The sequence below is a fragment of the Leptonotus elevatus genome, chromosome 6 (genome assembly GCF_054856555.1).
Source record: "Leptonotus elevatus isolate MCC_2025b chromosome 6, RoL_Lele_1.0, whole genome shotgun sequence".
Taxonomy (NCBI): Eukaryota; Metazoa; Chordata; class Actinopteri; order Syngnathiformes; family Syngnathidae; genus Leptonotus; species Leptonotus elevatus.
In genome coordinates this window covers 17,385,484-17,403,093 of record NC_141244.1, presented here as the reverse complement: position 1 = coordinate 17,403,093, position 17,610 = coordinate 17,385,484, and the positions used below count along the sequence as shown (strand labels likewise).

The window sequence follows — 17,610 nt, the reverse complement described above, 5'->3', positions numbered from 1 at the left end:
CTTTTTTTTACTGTGGTCGATGTCTTGTAATGTGCTGTTTTTGCCAAAGAAGGCGCTATTACGCAAAACGCTTCAGATAGATAGACGCCAACTACAGGAATCACAGCAGTAGAAGAAGAAGATAGAGACGCATGCTTTTGACGTCACGCGGTTGCGCGCGCAATGCAATGCATATCATTCATGGCTGCTAAGTGGCGAAGACTTGTTGGTTTTTCTGTAAATTTTATCTAGTGTCATTCATATTTATCAGACAGAGCAAGAGCGTCTAAAATAAAAATGTGGATTCTTAATCCAGTGGAGGCAGGAGGTAATAGTTTCTGTTGTTGCTGACATGTTTACGGAATGAATTTTAGTAATTGCGCCGTCTGTCAGTCAATACATTTCAGATCGTCATCATGAAGCCAAAGTACTAGTTTTATGTCTTTGCCGTGTAAACTTAAAAACTAATGTTAAACTTGTTTTGCAACAGTTTAAGAGAGTAAGTAATTTGGTCATCGTAAGCCATTTCTGTAAAGTAATAGAATTTGAATGAACATTTTCAACAGTCATTAAATGACCTCTTTTGATGAACAGGTGAGACCCACTATCTCATCTCCGCCAAAGAATATGTGGTGGGTCGCAAGAACTGTGACATCCTGCTGCCCAGTGACCAGTCGATCAGCAGAGCTCATGCTCACTTCATTCTTACTGATCAGGTGGGAAAGATGATGACTTAACGTAATTATTTATTACAAATATATCTTGGTTAGATGCCAGCAACATATAGTGACAGAAAGAACAATCAAATACTCTTGCACTATATGGCAGAAGGACCAATTATTAACCTGTTGCTGTTCATATAACAGAGTAAATTGTTTCCTTGCTATATCGAGTTTCATTATCACCACAATCTCCAATTCACTTTTCAGCAGTTTATTGAATGCCATGAGAACAGTAAAACATTTAAATACAATGAACACACCACATAGGAGCTGCTGTCATCCACATTTCTGGTCCGGACACCCATAAGCAAACTTGTCTATGTCACATGCTACCCCGCCTCCCTTAAGACACATATACAGTACAACACAGGCACTAGAATACAAACCGTATTTTTAATACATTATATGCTTCCATTATTTATGTCCCATACCAGGTACATTTATAATGTGTTTTAATAAGTTTAAGTTTTCAGATTTCACGCTGGGTATTTACATTTCTGAGTAAATTGACATGAGACCATTATTTCAGGATATACGCTTTTACTATGCATTGAGACTTTTCTTATATAAAATATACCTGAAAATTTGACTTACTTATATAAAATAGATGATACACTTTATTTAGATGTTAATTTCATGGTAGTGATCTGTCATATACTTTTATCCAAGACACTGACCCTGAGGGACACCTCCAAGTACGGCACCGTTGTCAACGGACAGCCCTTGGCACAGAACGCTCCAGTCAGCCTGAAGTCAGGAGACAGCGTTACGTTTGGGGTTTTTCAATCCAAATTCAGGTACTGAAACAACACACAGCGCATATTTTGCCAACAACAGACATTATGCAGTTTGTAAGATCATTTTATTTGTTTCTGTAATTTAAAACATTAGTTATTCAGGGATTGTATTAATCCATGCTTTTTAAAAAGGGACTTTTCGCAAATGGAAACATTTATTTTCACATCGATTAGTATTGTATTTATTTATTTTAAATTGCTAATGTAAGTTGATGCAAGTTATTGTTGGGGAAAAAACTTGTTTGGTAGCAAATAAAGCTTATCACAAAAGGGGAAATAGAACAAAAACATAAGCTTCTTTTGAATTTTCAATCATTTTCTTTTTATGTAAGGAATTTTGATTATTGGGAGAGGGGGAAAATCTGTTTTTTAAAATATTTTTTATTTGAAGACGTTATCGCCCACCACTACATTTGACCATTATCACTTTTTCTTGCCCAGTGTGGATCATCAGAAGCCAGTGGTGTGTTCTTCTTGTTTGGACAACGATGGCAAAGTTGCACTCTCTGAGGCTCTGCAGCAGTTTGGAGGAAAGCTGGTCAGTTCGTGGACACAGGACTGCACCCACCTGGTCATGCCTTCTGTTAAAATCACCATCAAGGTCAGGACAATGCTTAACCTTGTGTGTGAGGTGTTTTTCATTAACCATGTGCATGTTCTGTATGAATTACCCCCAATAGACGATTTCTGCTCTGCTGTGCTGCCGTCTTATTGTGAAGCCGGAGTTCTTCTCAGAGCTCAGCAAAGCAGCTCAGCAGAAGCTACTCCCTCCTAAGGCGGAAAGGTGAAGTGCCGCAACAGTCTCCTGTGTTCAATTAACTACAAACATGGTCTCATGGGTGGCTTGGTGTTGTTTTAAAGATTCATCCCTGACATTGATGAGCCTAGCTTGAAAAATGAAAAAGTGAACCTGGAGCCAGATCTCAAGCGCAAGCGACTTTTTGCAGGAACAACCTTCATTTTCCTCACGAGCAAGCAGGTTTGTTTGCAGGGATCATGTTTTGCCTGTAATTTGAAAAGTATGTTTGGCATTAACCCAACAGTGTTCATCTCCAAAGAAAATTCTAGCGGTGGCAGTATAAAGCTGTAGGGTTTTTTTGAGTTGGAACTGGAGCCTTGGACAAGGTGGAAGGAATTGGGGACAGTTTGAAATTGCAGTCAGGCTTCTGCTAGAAAGGAGGACATGTCAACAAAAGCCTACTAGAACATCTGATATTTATTTTGGGTTAATCAGAGGCACTTTAAATAGTAGTATGTGTGTGCTGACTCCGATTTAACAGGAGTTTGAATGGGATTGGTTAATTCTGAACAGCCCCGTTCCAGTTATGAGGGTGTACACACTTTTGCAACCACATTATCTCAGGTGTTTATTTTTACTTCCCGCTCAAAAAGGTTAAAAATTTAGTCACATTAATGGTGGAAAATGTTTTTGAAATGAGTTATCTTGTTCTCCATTTTTTCTTTCGCAAAACCTGGCATTTGAACAAGGGTGTGTAGACTTTTTTTTATATACGTTGTGCAAACCCCATAAGATGCCGTTTGCTCCAGTGCGTGACTAATATTGTATACTTGCTGTGTTTATGGTTTAAAAGCAGTGGGTTCCATTTTGTGAAATGCAACAATGGAACAGAATAGCAGAAGCAGAGCTCATTTACCTGCCAACCAAGTGCCTGTTTGATGAAGACAACTATTTATAGACCATGTTGCTTGTTCCCCTGCTACATAATCTTATGACCTTGATGTTTATCTGCTAAGTGTCAGCTGCTAGGCAGCATCAGTCCTCAGGTCCTCTGGGAAATATCTCTGGAAACTTACTTCCCTGGGCAGTGTTCTTAAAGGCAACAAGTCATGGATCCGTTCTCAACCAACTTGGTCTGATGTTTGGAAATAGTTTTTTACGTTATGCCATATGCATATTTTACCCTGTGCTTATAGAAAAAGCAATTGGCAAATAACATGTAAAATGTCAATTTTGCTATGTGCTTCATTTTTTTTGATGAGGGTTTTAGCCAGAATTAACTTGAATAAAGTTATAGCAATATGGTTCTTTGCAGATAATGTGAAAATAATTATCTTCTTGGAATAATGTCCCTTTTATCAAAACATGTACTTATGCAAACATGGTCCTTTATAAATTAACATTTTAAACGTTGGAATGAAATTGAACCATGTATAACGTGGTGTTAATTTGTGTTAAAAACCACAATCCCCTAGTACAGTGGTGAGCAAACTCGGTCCTCAAGGACGCAGCTGATTCCAATCGTTACCAAGCTTATGCAGAGCTTGCCGATGAGCTGATCATATATCAGCTGTGTTGGAGAAGGGAAACATCCAAAACCTGCAGGACTCTGGCCCTCGAAGACTGAGTGTGCCCACCTCTGCCCTAGTATTAATGTCAATCAATATTTAACACCATAATTGCCTTCCATTGGTCTCCTTTCTTGTCATATGGGAAACAGTGGGGAAAATGATTCTATTCATGTTGTCAGTTTCTTAGTTGGAATTAAAGTCACTAGCTAATTTTTACAATTAAAAAATATATATATTCTAGAAGGATTTGGCAGCCATTTTGTGTAGTAAGCAATGCATGCCAGTGGAAGCGCGATTAGAACTACGGAAGCCGGGAAAAAAAAAACATTCTGAAAAATGAACGTTATGGTAATTATTAAAATTCATTACTTGCCTAGCCCTCAAGGGTTGTAATGTATAACTGTGTGGCTGTGTAACTGACTGACATCTTTGTTGCTGGCAGTTTAAGCGTTTGAGTGCACCAGTGATTTTCGGAGGCGGCACGAGCCAACTCCTGGAGGAGGGCTCCCTCCCTCGTGACCTTCTGGAGTCCTCGCGGACCTGTGTGGTGGATATCACTGCTGGCAACTCCCAACCTCCCCTTCAAGCTTCGCCCACTGGGTGGCACAATTCCGTGAAGAACATCATTCACAGGTTTTGAAAAAAAGAACTTGACTGTCGTTGGTGTAAATTTAAGAGCTTTTTATCGCTTTCTGTGAGACAGAAAAGGCCTTCGAGTCATCACGGAGTCTGAAATCGGATTGGCTGCCATCTACAACTCATGTGACATGTACTGCAACCCTTCCAGTTTAACAACAGACGCAGGTGGAAGAACATTTGTTGCATATCAAGAGAATGCGTTTTCTGTCTTACGGTTTTGTTTTATGTTTATTTATGCTTAAGCGACAAAGACGACGTCAAGAATTCCGAGCGCATCTCTCTCCCAATACGAAGCAGTGGATGAGACCGTTTTACCTGCAGCGTCGCAGAACATCACAGCATACGCAGTCAACACAGAAACGTCACAAACGTACAAGCACGCACAATCGTCCGCTCAAACTGCCCTCTTGATTTATTCCAGTTCCTCATTTATCAGCCCAGAGCGGTGCGAGGTCAGCGGGACGTCTGCGGTGGGAGAGACGCCGGAGAAAAAGCTGAATCATGATACCGCTCATCTTAATGGGCCAAAAGCCGCAACCCAGAAGATGAACATTCAGTGCATCGTGGCTGAGTCGCCTCGCTCGTCGTCGTCCCAGGGGAAGAAACCCGCATCCAAAGTGACAGGTAAATGCAGTGTGTTGATGATCATAATGTCCAACGTCAAGCCGTTTCTAAGTGAAGTAAATGAATGATGATGTTGATTATTTTAATTACATTTATTTAAGTTCATGCTGCTTTTACTGATTTTGCAAATTGCGACACAATAGGCACTTCCTTGACCCAGCTGCGATGAAGAAGGGACAAACATCGGATAACAAAGGAAAAACAGAAATGACATCACAAAGGGAAATAATACCCCAAAAAAATGCTAATTAAAAAAAAAAAACTACACAAGAGATCGAAAATGATGACCTAATAGGAATTCCTAAATGCTTAACGCCACTGTAACTAAAAACAACAAATGTTCTTGCACTTGCAGGCCAGAACAATAACAACAGAACTTTCCAGCCCCCTTTGATGAAGTTCGGTGGTGGCAAGAAGACATTCGAACCAAAGAAATTTCCTCAGAAATCTCCCCAGAAACAACGCGTCTCGCCGCAAGCTTCTCCACAGAAACAGGCAACGATGACCAGCTTTTTCAAACCAGTCAACAAGAAGAGGTAACTTTGTGTGGTTTTCTGTTTACGCTACTCTTGATTAGCTTTTCATAACCTGTGTTTCGGAATTCATGAGGAAAATCCACAAGATTCCCTTGGAATATATTGTGGTTTTAGCAATAAAATTGAGCCACCAGGCAATGCTCTTATGTAACATTTGAACGTTTACCATTTTGTATTCAAGTAAAACTATTCATCTGAGAATGCTATCGTGTTTTTTTTAGGTATTGTTGTAATTACAAACTAGAAGAAAAGAAAATTGCCATTAATTTTATTCAATTTTAAGGAAAATACTAAAGTATGAGTGGTATCGGTGCTTGGTCTTGAACATCCTTAGTCTTCATTGAGATGCATGTATTTTTTTTTAATTGGTTGAACCCCAAATTTTTTAAGGCATTTGACTTGAAAGGGATACTTTACTCTTTTCAGCATTTTCAGCGGTAAAAAAGTTGATATTTTGTCCAGAATTAATTTAATAACTTCATTATTTTTTAACTTTAAAAACAAATGTTTCCACTTGCTGTCGACTGAAGATGACAATTATGATATCACCTGTGATGAGGAAGAAAGTAACGACCAGTTTGCTCACCCAACCCAGAAAACAGGTGAGCCATGATTGGTCGTACTCGTTACCTACATCCTCAGCACAGGTGATGTCATCTTCAGTCGACAGCCAGTGGAAAATTTTGTTTTTAAAGGTATTAATTGTATACAAAAAATATGTAGTTATCAAATTTAATCTGGACAAAAAACACCAACTTTTTACTGCTGGAAATGGCTCAATGAGTCAAGTATTCCTTTAAGGCAGTGGTGTCAAAGTCCGGTCCTCGAGGGCCAGAGTCCTGCATGTTTTTGAGGTTTCCCACCTTCAACACAGCTAATTCATATTTAAGCTCATGAGCAAGCTCTGCAGGAGCCTGATAATGATCCTGCTCCTTGAATCAGGTGTGTTGGAGTAGAGAAACCTCAAAAACATGCAGGACTCAGGCCCTCGAGGACCGGACTCTTGACACCTGTGCTTTAAGGTTACTCTATTTAAATGACTTTTTGTTATTGGTACAAATCTGAAAGAACTAACTTATCCTTACACTTGTCATTTTCTTCAAGGCCTTTAGATGAGGAATTCTCCACCGTCATGTCAGAACCAAAGCGCCCCGTACTTGAATCTGACGTCACCGGTCAGGCCGCATGCTCATCTCTGGCATTAGAAGAAGCCACACCTGTGGAATCTGGAAATAATCAGTTTGTCCGCCCCGCGGCGGGTTCATCCCACACGAGCCGAAAGAGGAAGGAGCTGGATGAAGAAATGGATCTGGTTGAACTGGAATCTATAATGTCTGAGGAAATGGACTGCATGGACGAGTCGTTTTCAGTCAGCGAATCCCCACAAGCACGAAACAATCGTTCTGAACGTACATCAAAAAATGTCGAGACTTTGAGGAAGAAGCAACGAGTAGCCCGTGAAGACGGTGACGCCGGCAGCCGAAGGTCACCAATGGAACCGGCACAAGAGCCGCCTCCACAACAGCGCCACCAAACTGAGCCGGAAGTTGTTCCCACCACGGCCACGAAGCGTCAGCCATCGGCAGAGCATGTTGACGCTAACAGAGAGTCCTCCACAGAGGTGAGGATGAGATCTCCAGTCAGAATGTTCTTTTGTCTTCTTTTCAGGGCAATATCTACTTCCATGTACTATTCAGTGAATGCTCCTTTATTCTCTTAGAAGTTGGGCCAATTCAATGGAGATGTTGTTCAGCCCAAAGAAGCGACTGAGGTTCATTTTGAGAAACCTGTCGACGTCAAACAGGAAACCCAAGTAAGTTTTGCAGGATAGACTTACAAGTTATTTTATGTAAAATTATATTTATTATTTATATTTAAATATAGACTTTCAGTTACAAGGTGTGACACAAGAAACGGGCACAGCAGTTTTGTACCTCTCAAAAGGGTCATCATCATTTTTTTATATTTGGAAGAATATTTTACTGTAGAGTAATTTTTCCTCTTTAGAGCTTCCATTGTTGCTACGAACAACCTCGTTTTTATCACGTCGACTGAAATTTCAACATTTATTGTCCTCAAAGATCTGTAAAATGTCTTTCTAATGTGTGATAAGGCTGTAAGCTCCCACGTGTGTCTTATTTCCTGTTTGTCCAAAGATTCAGATCAGTCAACACACAGAAGCTCATCTTGCATCTAATCCAAGGTGTTTATATTGCAGATAACCAAACTGGACGAAGACCTCCCTAAACAGCTGATTTTAATAGAGTTCAGATCCCTCAGGGTGAGCATGCTCCGCAAAACGAAACCACAGCAGGTGCACACCAACGACTTTGTGAAGAACTTCAAACGTTTCCGCAAGGTCAGAAAGCATTTACAATTGCCAAACAGAATTTTGTCGTCATTAAAGCACTACTTATGAATGTCAAAATGTATTTTACAGACGCGAGTAACCGGGACGAACAGCTCGCCACACATCATCGGAGGATCCGACCTGCTGGCCCACAACCGCGGCAAGAACACCGAACTGGACGAATGGCTGAAAGATGCGGAGGAGGTTCGATTCCCTTGCGCTCAGTTCCTCATTCCTTTGAGTCTTCTGCTCCTGATGTGCGTTTATTTCAGGATGAGCGACAGAGCAGACTGGAGGAAAGTGAAGGAGATGACCTCTTTAGGTGAGTAAACTGATGGATTATAGCTAGTGGTGCCAATTATTATTATTATTATTTTTAGAAAACACTATAAAGGGTGGGTTAATTTTAAGTTCCTTTAAATGCCACCAAAAAAAATTTATGCACGGTTAATGACCGCCCCTTACTTGGAAAGCCTGTGCTGGGGAAATTCCAGTCACAATGCAGCAGACGCGTCCACATCCAAATTTAGCAGTAATACATTTAATAATAATGCATATATTTGTGGAGACTGGGGACAAGTTGTATTTTATATTTTTAAAAATGTACGGAATTTCACAAGTTACTTCAGTGTTAAAGATTAGATAGCACTGAGCTGTCACCAACGCCTTACAGATGCAATTATGCCATCTAGTGGCAGAAAAATGACCAACACAAATCAATATCCCACTCGTTTTTTACAGTACAGTAAAAAAAATTAATTTTAACTAAATGTTATGAAGTCACTGTATGACTAAGAGATGCAGCCATATTTCTATTAGTTCGAAATTTTTTCACGACTTTTATGTTAAGAGTATGAAAACTTTAATTGTACATTTAGAACAGATATAAAATTTGCAATTAATCATGAGTTAACTATTGAAGTCATGCGATTAATAATTACGATTAAAAACACTTAATCGCCTAACACCCCTAATTTTAACGCGCAATCCTTTTAAAGTGGACAGCATAGTGGCCGAGTGGTTAGCTCGTCAAAGTGACTACTTAAATGTGCTTGCACTTCATTCCCATGTGCTTTCTGCTCTACCTGTCGATGTTAAATTAACAGCCATCTCGTTTGCCTGCGCATCCTCGCTTCTAATCATGGACTCATCTTAATCAAAATAATTAAGGCAAATTATAGCTTCTTTCGTCACAGCGGTCTCCAAGGTAACGGGGGTGATGTAAGCTGGGGTGTTTTCTTTGACGAAGCAGAAAAAGAGATTTAGATTGATTTTGTGTGCGTGCGTGCGTGTGAGGCTGAGCTGTTTGATCACTGAGTCATACTCAGTCAGTCATGCATAGCCGGGGAACAGACTCTGCCGCTACGAAAACAAGCCCCGGTGCATTTCGGTAGCTTGAAAACCAGCAAGTGTCCAGACGTGCTTTATAGGACGCCTGTTTGCTTTCAGCTGTTCAAACACTCGCCCGCGTCTTTTACGGCGCTTCATTGGGGCTGTTTTTTGTTTGTTCAAAATGCCTGCGAGCAAATGGAAGGATGAGCCGTGAGGAATGTTAAAAGCCCATCCCGAGGAAGCGATGACATCAAATGTTTGATGTGTGTTTGTTTGTGCGTCTTTAGGTACAACCCCACCAAATTAAGCAAGAGAAGATGAAGAAACAAGTTCCGCCCATGTACCACGGTCAGATCGTTTCGAATAATTAAAGTCTACGTTTGTATAGTTTAGCATGTTGGTTTTCCTCTTATGACGCCACCGACGGCAGGAATTGTAAAAGAAATACGCAAGTCACGTCCCGAGCTTTTCTTTCTCTCTGTTATTTTAATTTTTCAATAATAAAAAATATGCCATACAAAACATTTCAAAGTCTGTAATTGCAGAAGACGGCATTAAAAGTTGAACAGCTTTTCCTTTTTGTGCAGTTAAGACCAAATGATTTCCCTGCTTGAGCTCAGTCAAGCAGATGAGAGGCGATGGGTTCAAATGTCGTCAATGTTCTCCACCAAAGATCGATTAAGCATGTAAGGATTTTGTCGATCCTGTGTCATTTCTATTTTGTCTTGAAGAACTGTAGGCAAAATGACGGCGTGCACAACTTGACTTGAATCAGCGCAGGTGCTGCATTTCAATTTCAACTAGCTAAGTGTAAAGAGGAACAACATGGCGTCAGCTGAGCTACATACACGCTCCTCATTCTCCTGCCAACCAAACTGTTAGGCACTTACATGAAACTGATCAGGTAAGTAGTCATCTTGCCAAAACTTTTACATAAAAACACATTTACACTCCGCAGTCACAATTTTAGGTACATCTGCACAACCTTTTCCCGAGTTTTTGATACCACCCTTGTATTTGATTTCATGAGTTGTACCTAATTTTGTGGCTACTGTGTATATGGGCGCATTAAAACAGTATGTCAAAAACAACGCTGCAGGAATTCATTCATGAACATCAAGACTGCTGGGATAAACATTAACCAACGATGAAGTACGTAACTATTGTAGCTTTTTAATGTGTAACCCTAAACATGGCTAACATTTAAATGGAGCTCAAAGTGACCCGTCATAATAAATGTAACCATTAGCTGTGTCGTGTGCACGCAAAACTGTCAAGCTTATGTCGACTGTGGGTTTCAAGGCCTAAATTCAAAATGGATCACAGTCACTGTTCAGTGTTCATTGCCTCTCTTGCACGAGCTCGGAGAGCAGTAATGGAAGAGTAGCACATGGACAATTGATGCCAGACTTCCTGTTCTTTATGAAAAGTGCCCTGAGATTACTATACGTTGAACATATGCTAAATGTATGTGGACTTGCCACTTTGTTGTTAAATTTGTAAAAAAAAAAAATTACCTGCAGGTTGTGTTTGAAAAGCTTTGACACATGAAAACAATAAGCAACTAAAAGCCAAAAAATGGATACAGTGCCAAGTTATGCTGTTGTGATTGCTGATGTTTGTGGGCAACACTGGAAAACAATGACTTTATTTTATGAGGAATAAATTTGTTGAAATCACGGCTATTCTGGAAATACAACCTTTTTTTTTCTTCAGAAAAATATGATCTCACTCTCATGAGATTATGACTTTATTCTTGTAATATTCTGTTCATAAAGCTTTTTAATGTTTTGACCATAATTTGACGTAGCACAAAAATGATTTAAAACCCCACTATTGTTTTAGATAAGCACACTATAAGAGATCATCTTAATCAAAATTGGGTTAACCACAGGGAATCATTGACTTATTCATGAAATGTTCAGTTAACTTTCTCAGAGAGGCAAGCCTGTGAACTCTCTGCACTTTTTTTTTTTTCACTTAAAGCTAAGTGAAAAATTAACATTTCAGTCAGTTACATTTTGTAGAACTTCAGTGAGCTATTTACTTGTTCAGGTTTTCATTGAACTTTTTAAGAGACTCTGTTGAGCCAGGGAGCTGCTTGCTCTTTGTTAGATTTTCAAAGCAAAGATGTGCATTGTCTAAATATATTATGTTCATGTTGCAAATGAAAAATGCATAAAAGCATTGAAGCGAAGTGTTAGTTTGCGTTATTCAAATTTTAAAATATACTTTTTATTTCAAATGAATATTCTCTTCAAATATAAGATAAGATATGGTTCCAATCAAGTACCAGGGCCATTGAGATCTTAAATGCCTTCAGGACATTTTTCTCTAAATGTCTGTTATCGGCATGTTTGACCACAAATAATCTGTATCAGCCCTGAAAAATCATATCCGTCTATTTCTAGTTTCTTGTTAGTTCACAGTTTCAAAGAAGACATTGGGATTACTTCTTGAGAGCTTTGCCTCTCCAAATAGCTTAATATGACAGCAAATGTTGCCAGATGGATTAAAACACATGGCAAGGAAAACAACGGACTAATATAAAGTCTCTAAGCTGTGAGGTTCCAAAAAGAACGGACATATTGAAAGTGTTGGCACACGGTAGCTTAGATTCCTGGAAATTCAAAAGGTGTCTTGTTTAGAAATGAACCGGTTGTACAGCCATCGTCTTTGGTTCTAAAAAATGCTTTCGTTCAGGTGAAGAAACAAGCAGTAATGAATATGAAGATGTCTTTCTTCTTTTACACCAAACATCTGCTCCTCTCCTTCGTTTCAAATTAACTTATTCCCCCCATTGCCGATGAGCTTCCCTTTTTTCTTGAGTCTCTTCAGAAGGCAGGAGGCGATGCCTAAAGCGCCGCCCTTTAAAAAGCGAACAAAGTTGTCTCCCACCAGCGGGCCCATGGCGAACAGCCCCGGCTCCTTGGTGCACTCAAAGGTGTACGGGTGGATGTCAATGGGGTTCTGCTTGCAAGAGATCGGCTTGGTTGGATCTTGACCCAGATACTGGCCTTGGTCTTTTAAGAAAAACAAATTGGGGTTGGTTCCGATCAGTACCAGGGCCATAGAGATCTTAAATGCCTTCAGGGCATTGTTTCCCTGGAGCAAGCACTTCATATCAGACTGTAGGGAGACCACGCAGTGTCCCGGGAAACTTGTGTAGTCGGGAAAGAGGCCGACGCTGGTGTTACTGGCCACGTTCGCAGCTGCCAACTGTGGCTTGGGGCACATCTTGGCACAAACTGAAGACGCGATACTCATCGTCTGAGCCCTGCTTGAAGAAGATGCGGGAACCACGTTTGTGTAGGTCTGAGAGCACATCATGTTGTAGACCTTGTGGTACTCTGGGTACAAAGTCTTTGGCAACTGCTTGAAGATGAGGTCAGAGTCATCAACGCTCTTTCGAAAGACATGGAGAACTCTGACGCTGCTGCTGCAAGCGCACAGGACTGCATCTGCCGCGCTTAAACCGGCACCGACTATTAATATGGGATCTGAGTTTCTATCCAGCTTTTGCAGACTCATAGCCAGGCCCAGCTCAGAGACGCTGTGAAACACAAAGGGTAGGTCCTCTCCCTCCACGCTTAATCGAACTGGGGAATCGGATGCGCCAGTGGCCAGAACTACGTTCTCCGCAAACAGAGAGAAGGGGACGTGAGTGTCGTTCTGCACTTGTTGGTATCCCCTTACTTCCCAGAGAGACCCCGGTCCTCCATCGCTAACACTCTCGACTCCGTTTTTCTCAAAGCTCTCATCTCCACAATCGTCCGCTCTTTCGTCCCCGAGACGAGCGTGTCCGTTTTCCAGATTGTCCATCTTGTGGCCCCGGGTGAGTCTTTGGACTGATGTCACGTAGGTGTTGTCAACAAAATTCTTTTGGAGGCCTTTTAGCTTCACATAGTTGCGGTAATAGGATGATATCTCCTCAGGGGTGGCCCTGTCATTGGTCACATCCCTTAAAAGAAGGAAGTGTTACTAGGCAAAGGTGGTAGAAAACAATGTCAATGATGTTCTTTCGGTACCTTCGTTTTCCGCCAATCAGGTCCCTGTAGTTGACTCCAGGAAGCTCCATCCAGATGCCAAGACTTATTGTCAGCATGGATCCTTCCATTGCCTGAGTAGGAAAAAAAATGAATTAAATAACCAAAAGTGGAGTTTCCAGTATGACACAACGTACATGCCAGGCTCCTCCAGGTGTTGCTCTCCCTAAGACGAGATGTGGGACGTGCTGCTGCTTCTCCCTCCTCCACTGAAGCACAGGAGGGTACTCGTAGCCAAAGTCGGCATTTGGGTGCAGTAGTGTGTCAAACAGTACAGCCACAGGGTTCCTCGACCGTCCTTCAAGACCTTCACTCAAATATTCTAGATCCTGCAGACAAAAGGCAGCTGAGTTTGATCGAATGGAGGAGGAGTATACATTATTTTATTCATTGTGCATTATTTCCATTTTGCTATACTTTTACTAGATCCCTAGACCCTGCAAAAGGGGGTGGGGGGGGGTTACACTGGAGTTATTAAGTCAGACACACACACAATGGGCAATTTAGAGTATAATAATACAGTATACAGTAGTAGATTGACTTTAGAGTTGAATTTGTTCTTTCAAATAGTGTTGTAGGCAAGACCACACCAACTGAGACCAAGACATTGTCAGGAGTCAGGAATAGAACGTGTCAAGACCGAGACAAGACCAAGACTTTTGGAGGTTGAGACCCAGACAAATGGTACTACAAAACAAGTCCGAGATTTTTGGAGCTCAAGACACAGACAAGACCAAGATTTAAAGGGGGTCAAGACCCAGACAAGCCCAAGTCTATATAAAATTAAATAAAATCACAAGAAAAGCATAACAAAATGACCAGAATCTTTTTTTCTTTTCCCAGGCAGTGCAGCACCTGCATTCTGCGTTTCTCACTGATCACAGTAGTACTGGCCTGGTCTTGACCGGTCTTGATCAAAAATCCTGAGTCCTCACTGTCCGAGACCAAGACGAGACACAGTTATAAAATGCCTTTGATTCCGAGACCTTAAAGTGGTCTGAAAACCAAGACTGATCTTGAGAACTACAACACAAGTCACTAAGCTTTTAACTCTCTTTGTATCTCAAATTGTGAGTGGTTTTGGCTTGGGGAAGAAACTGTAATACCTCAAGAAACCTCACGAGAATATGCCATCTCCACAAGGAAAGGTTTGAACTGAGATTCAAACTCGTAATCCAACCAGATTTTTTCTGAAGGACATTCCAGACATTCTAATCTGCATTTTTTTACCTGTTCAGTGACGGCAAGGTGTTTGGTCTCCTGCAGTTTCCTGTATAAGATTGGGTTCGGGTGAACCGTTGTCGGGTCTTGGTAGGGCTTATTGCCGCTTAACAGGTATGATAGACAAATCCCCGATGGTCCATTGCCTGAACAGAAAAACAGGGGATGATTTACAATTAGCGCATGGAACAATCTTAACTCCTCAAAGGATGACGATGTCGGCAAAAGCTGTACCACCTATGATGATGACGGGAACAATTGGTGGGTGCTCTTGTGGGTGAGCGGTCTCTTCGAGAAGAGGCATAGCTGGAGCCTGAGCCAGAGCTGGCACTGTGAAGGAGCACAAAAGTTCCAGACATTTCCATTAACTGCCCATCTGATGTTCTACTAAATGCAGAGCCTTGTTTGTGCTTGGTGGGTTTTTTTCTTTTCCTTTTGTCAGGGCTTGGTCATTTTGAACAGGTTTAAACTGGCTGTCATTGTTTCTGCACGGCAATATTGCCATCGTCATCTCATGATCTAACCTCCCTTATATGGAAGCACCCTGTCACAGATCAAATGCCCACCCGTTTCCCTTCCTGCCAGAGTGCCCACACCCCCCTGGCCCATCCTATCAAACACCGCCTGAAGCCAGGCTTCCATCTCTTTAACCCCCAGTGGCGCTTCCCAAAACAAAAGCCTGTTCTAATCAGATTGATATAGGCTGGGCCATGTTATGAAACATTACTATTGTGTGTGTAAAGGATGTTTGTAGTACCATTGTGTGCCCACCGGGTGGCAAATCACCCCTGATCACTCCTCCCCAGTAGGCTTTAATCTCACTGGCTTTATTTATGTCTTTACCAACCTTTAAAACAACAACAGTAGTATAAGAATGTGGTCCTGGCACCCTGACAGACCCGACTATCATAGGTCCTTCCGCTCAGAGACACTTCTGCCATAACACACTCATTACTCCCCCTACACCATCCCCTGAACATCGTTCCAACTCGAGTAGAACAGTGTCCCTTTGGCCTAGTTTCTTACTAAAACCCTCAGGAACTTCAACCTGAGGAAGTCCCAGGTTCCAAGGTTAGTATTAGTATGTTTATGGTTATGACAGGGTTGGCTCTCATAAACATGCTAGCAAGAGTAGAACAGTGCCCCTTCGGTCTAGTTCACTATATTCCTTTGCCACTTCCCCTTAATGGATTGGGGTTAACTTGACTAGGCTGTCTCATGATCAGTCACCCGAGCTAGAGTTGAACAAGTACCCTCTTGGTCTAGTTTTACAGTTGACTGACCAAACTTGGAGTTAGTATGAGCACGTCAAGGTTTGCCAATCCAGGTCCAGAAAGTAAAAACCCTGCCACAGATTGGCACAAGTAGTTTAGCCACAAGTAATTCTACTAAACTGCCAAGTAAACGAGCTCGTCTCCACCTGTTGAGTAGAAGCACCTGTGGCTAAAGCCAGGCTGTTTCAGGGTTTTTACTTTCTGGACCTTGATTCACCAACCCTGGACCAAGTTTCGGTTTAGGGTTATGACTCGGACTAGAGTTCATATGACAAAGATTAGGGTTATTATAACCAGGGTTAAGATGAATATAACCAGGATATGCGTTAGTATGTATGCATTGGCTGCAAAAAGTACACAGCTTGTGGCCATGGCACAATTTTTGCATGTCATGTTTTAAGAGTACTGTGCAATAGCGATCACCATAAGAACTGCAGGCTCTGTTTACATTTGTTTTCCATATTTTGTCCTTGTGTTGATTTGTGCAAACCGCAAATAATAAACATCGACACATCTCTTGTCTAATTTATATCCACAGCAGTGCCACTGACATATAGCTCAGTCAGCAAGAGACTGCAATGTGTGTGGAATATATTGGCAGCCAATACATCATGTGCAATAATTATTGTTTCATTGTATGACTGATGTGGTTACCTCAAAAGTGCATATTTTGTTCACTTGCCTTCTATATCTTGGGCCAAAAAAAACGCCACACTTAGGCGTTGTTTTTTAGGCACAAATAATAGCATTCCGATAATTACCCCTGACTATAAAGGCCTCATCGTTGCATATGCGACATATTAAAATACACATAACGCTGTTGTATCACATGTTGACAAATTATTATTTTTTTCTTTCATCCTGCTTTGCACTTCAGTCTCGCTCCATCCAGCAGCGCGTCAAGTGCTAAACTGTCATTCCTTCATTGAAGTCAAACGCTTAAGGCAGAGACGTTGAAAATGAAAAGTCCCATTCAAGGACGGCGTCCCTTACCGCGCGTAGGATGGTGTCTCTTCCTCCACGCTGTGTCCTGTGATCACGACCATCGGCGGCGTGTGTCTGCCTTATAGATACGCTGATGCTGGTGGGAGGATCTAAGCACACGCCGCTAGGCACGCACTTCCAGCTGAATGTCGGGAGAATGGACGTGTTTCTTCGGCGTCCCTGTGGCAAATTTTGTCCGTGTGAGATAATAAATAAATAAAAATTTAACCCGTGGTGTCACATTGCGCATCTCCTTCTGCGCCGGTAAGTGTAGGCGCATTCGCGCACCTCTATCTGGGCATCCGCGTGCACGCTGATAGCTGTTTGCACAGTTGCACACTCCACGTGGAAGATGACGCAAAAAGCCGGCGCGCCCCCGTCAACACGTCACAAGCCAAAACAACACGTCTGAGTTGCACATTTATGATATATACATGAAAAGGTGTATTTAATAAACCAATCCACCATATATATATTTACCCAATCATCTCATTTAAATTAAATTACTTTTGGCTGTCGTGGTTAATTCCATTGTTGACATCGTGTCCTGACAGCTGGATTATGTTTATAATCTTGAATACAGTTTTAATGTAAGATGATTCATTTTTGAATACATATTTTTCTCAGCATCCTCTAATATAATATAATTTAAAATGTACATACATATAAAAACGCGTTTGGCTATTTTCCCATAATTACGACGTTTACGTGGGGACTCGAACGCAACCCGCGCAGCCATTGGCTGGTGTATCACGGACTGCTGCGACAAGCTTTGGTCACGTGTTCAGGAAAGTGG

At 41.4% G+C, this 17,610-nt stretch overlaps 2 protein-coding genes across 3 annotated transcripts; one reads left to right on the top strand and one right to left on the bottom strand.

Moving 5' to 3' along the window:
- Nucleotides 1-129: 129 nt before the first annotated feature.
- On the top strand, nucleotides 130-9,860 carry nbn (nibrin). 2 transcript variants are annotated; one of them, XM_086079143.1, is made up of 17 exons: nucleotides 130-307; nucleotides 574-695; nucleotides 1,371-1,498; nucleotides 1,940-2,099; nucleotides 2,179-2,282; nucleotides 2,360-2,477; nucleotides 4,251-4,441; nucleotides 4,512-4,612; nucleotides 4,691-4,817; nucleotides 4,884-5,071; nucleotides 5,427-5,607; nucleotides 6,712-7,228; nucleotides 7,331-7,420; nucleotides 7,826-7,966; nucleotides 8,048-8,161; nucleotides 8,230-8,279; nucleotides 9,577-9,860. In XM_086079143.1, the coding sequence occupies exons 1-17, from the start codon at nucleotides 277-279 to the stop codon at nucleotides 9,608-9,610; spliced, it is 2,397 nt and encodes a 798-aa protein (XP_085935269.1). In that variant the 5' UTR covers nucleotides 130-276; the 3' UTR covers nucleotides 9,611-9,860. The 2 variants fall into 2 exon arrangements, with proteins under 2 accessions (XP_085935269.1, XP_085935268.1); XM_086079142.1 differs by having other exon boundaries at nucleotides 7,328-7,420.
- osgin2 (oxidative stress induced growth inhibitor family member 2) lies at nucleotides 9,769-17,131 on the bottom strand. Its single transcript, XM_086079144.1, has 6 exons — nucleotides 16,824-17,131; nucleotides 14,794-14,886; nucleotides 14,566-14,702; nucleotides 13,473-13,664; nucleotides 13,318-13,409; nucleotides 9,769-13,250 (listed from the first exon to the last, which is right to left on the bottom strand). Exons 2-6 carry the CDS (start codon nucleotides 14,858-14,860, stop codon nucleotides 12,068-12,070), a joined length of 1,671 nt encoding a protein of 556 aa, XP_085935270.1. The 5' UTR covers nucleotides 14,861-14,886; nucleotides 16,824-17,131; the 3' UTR covers nucleotides 9,769-12,067.
- Nucleotides 17,132-17,610: the final 479 nt, after the last annotated feature.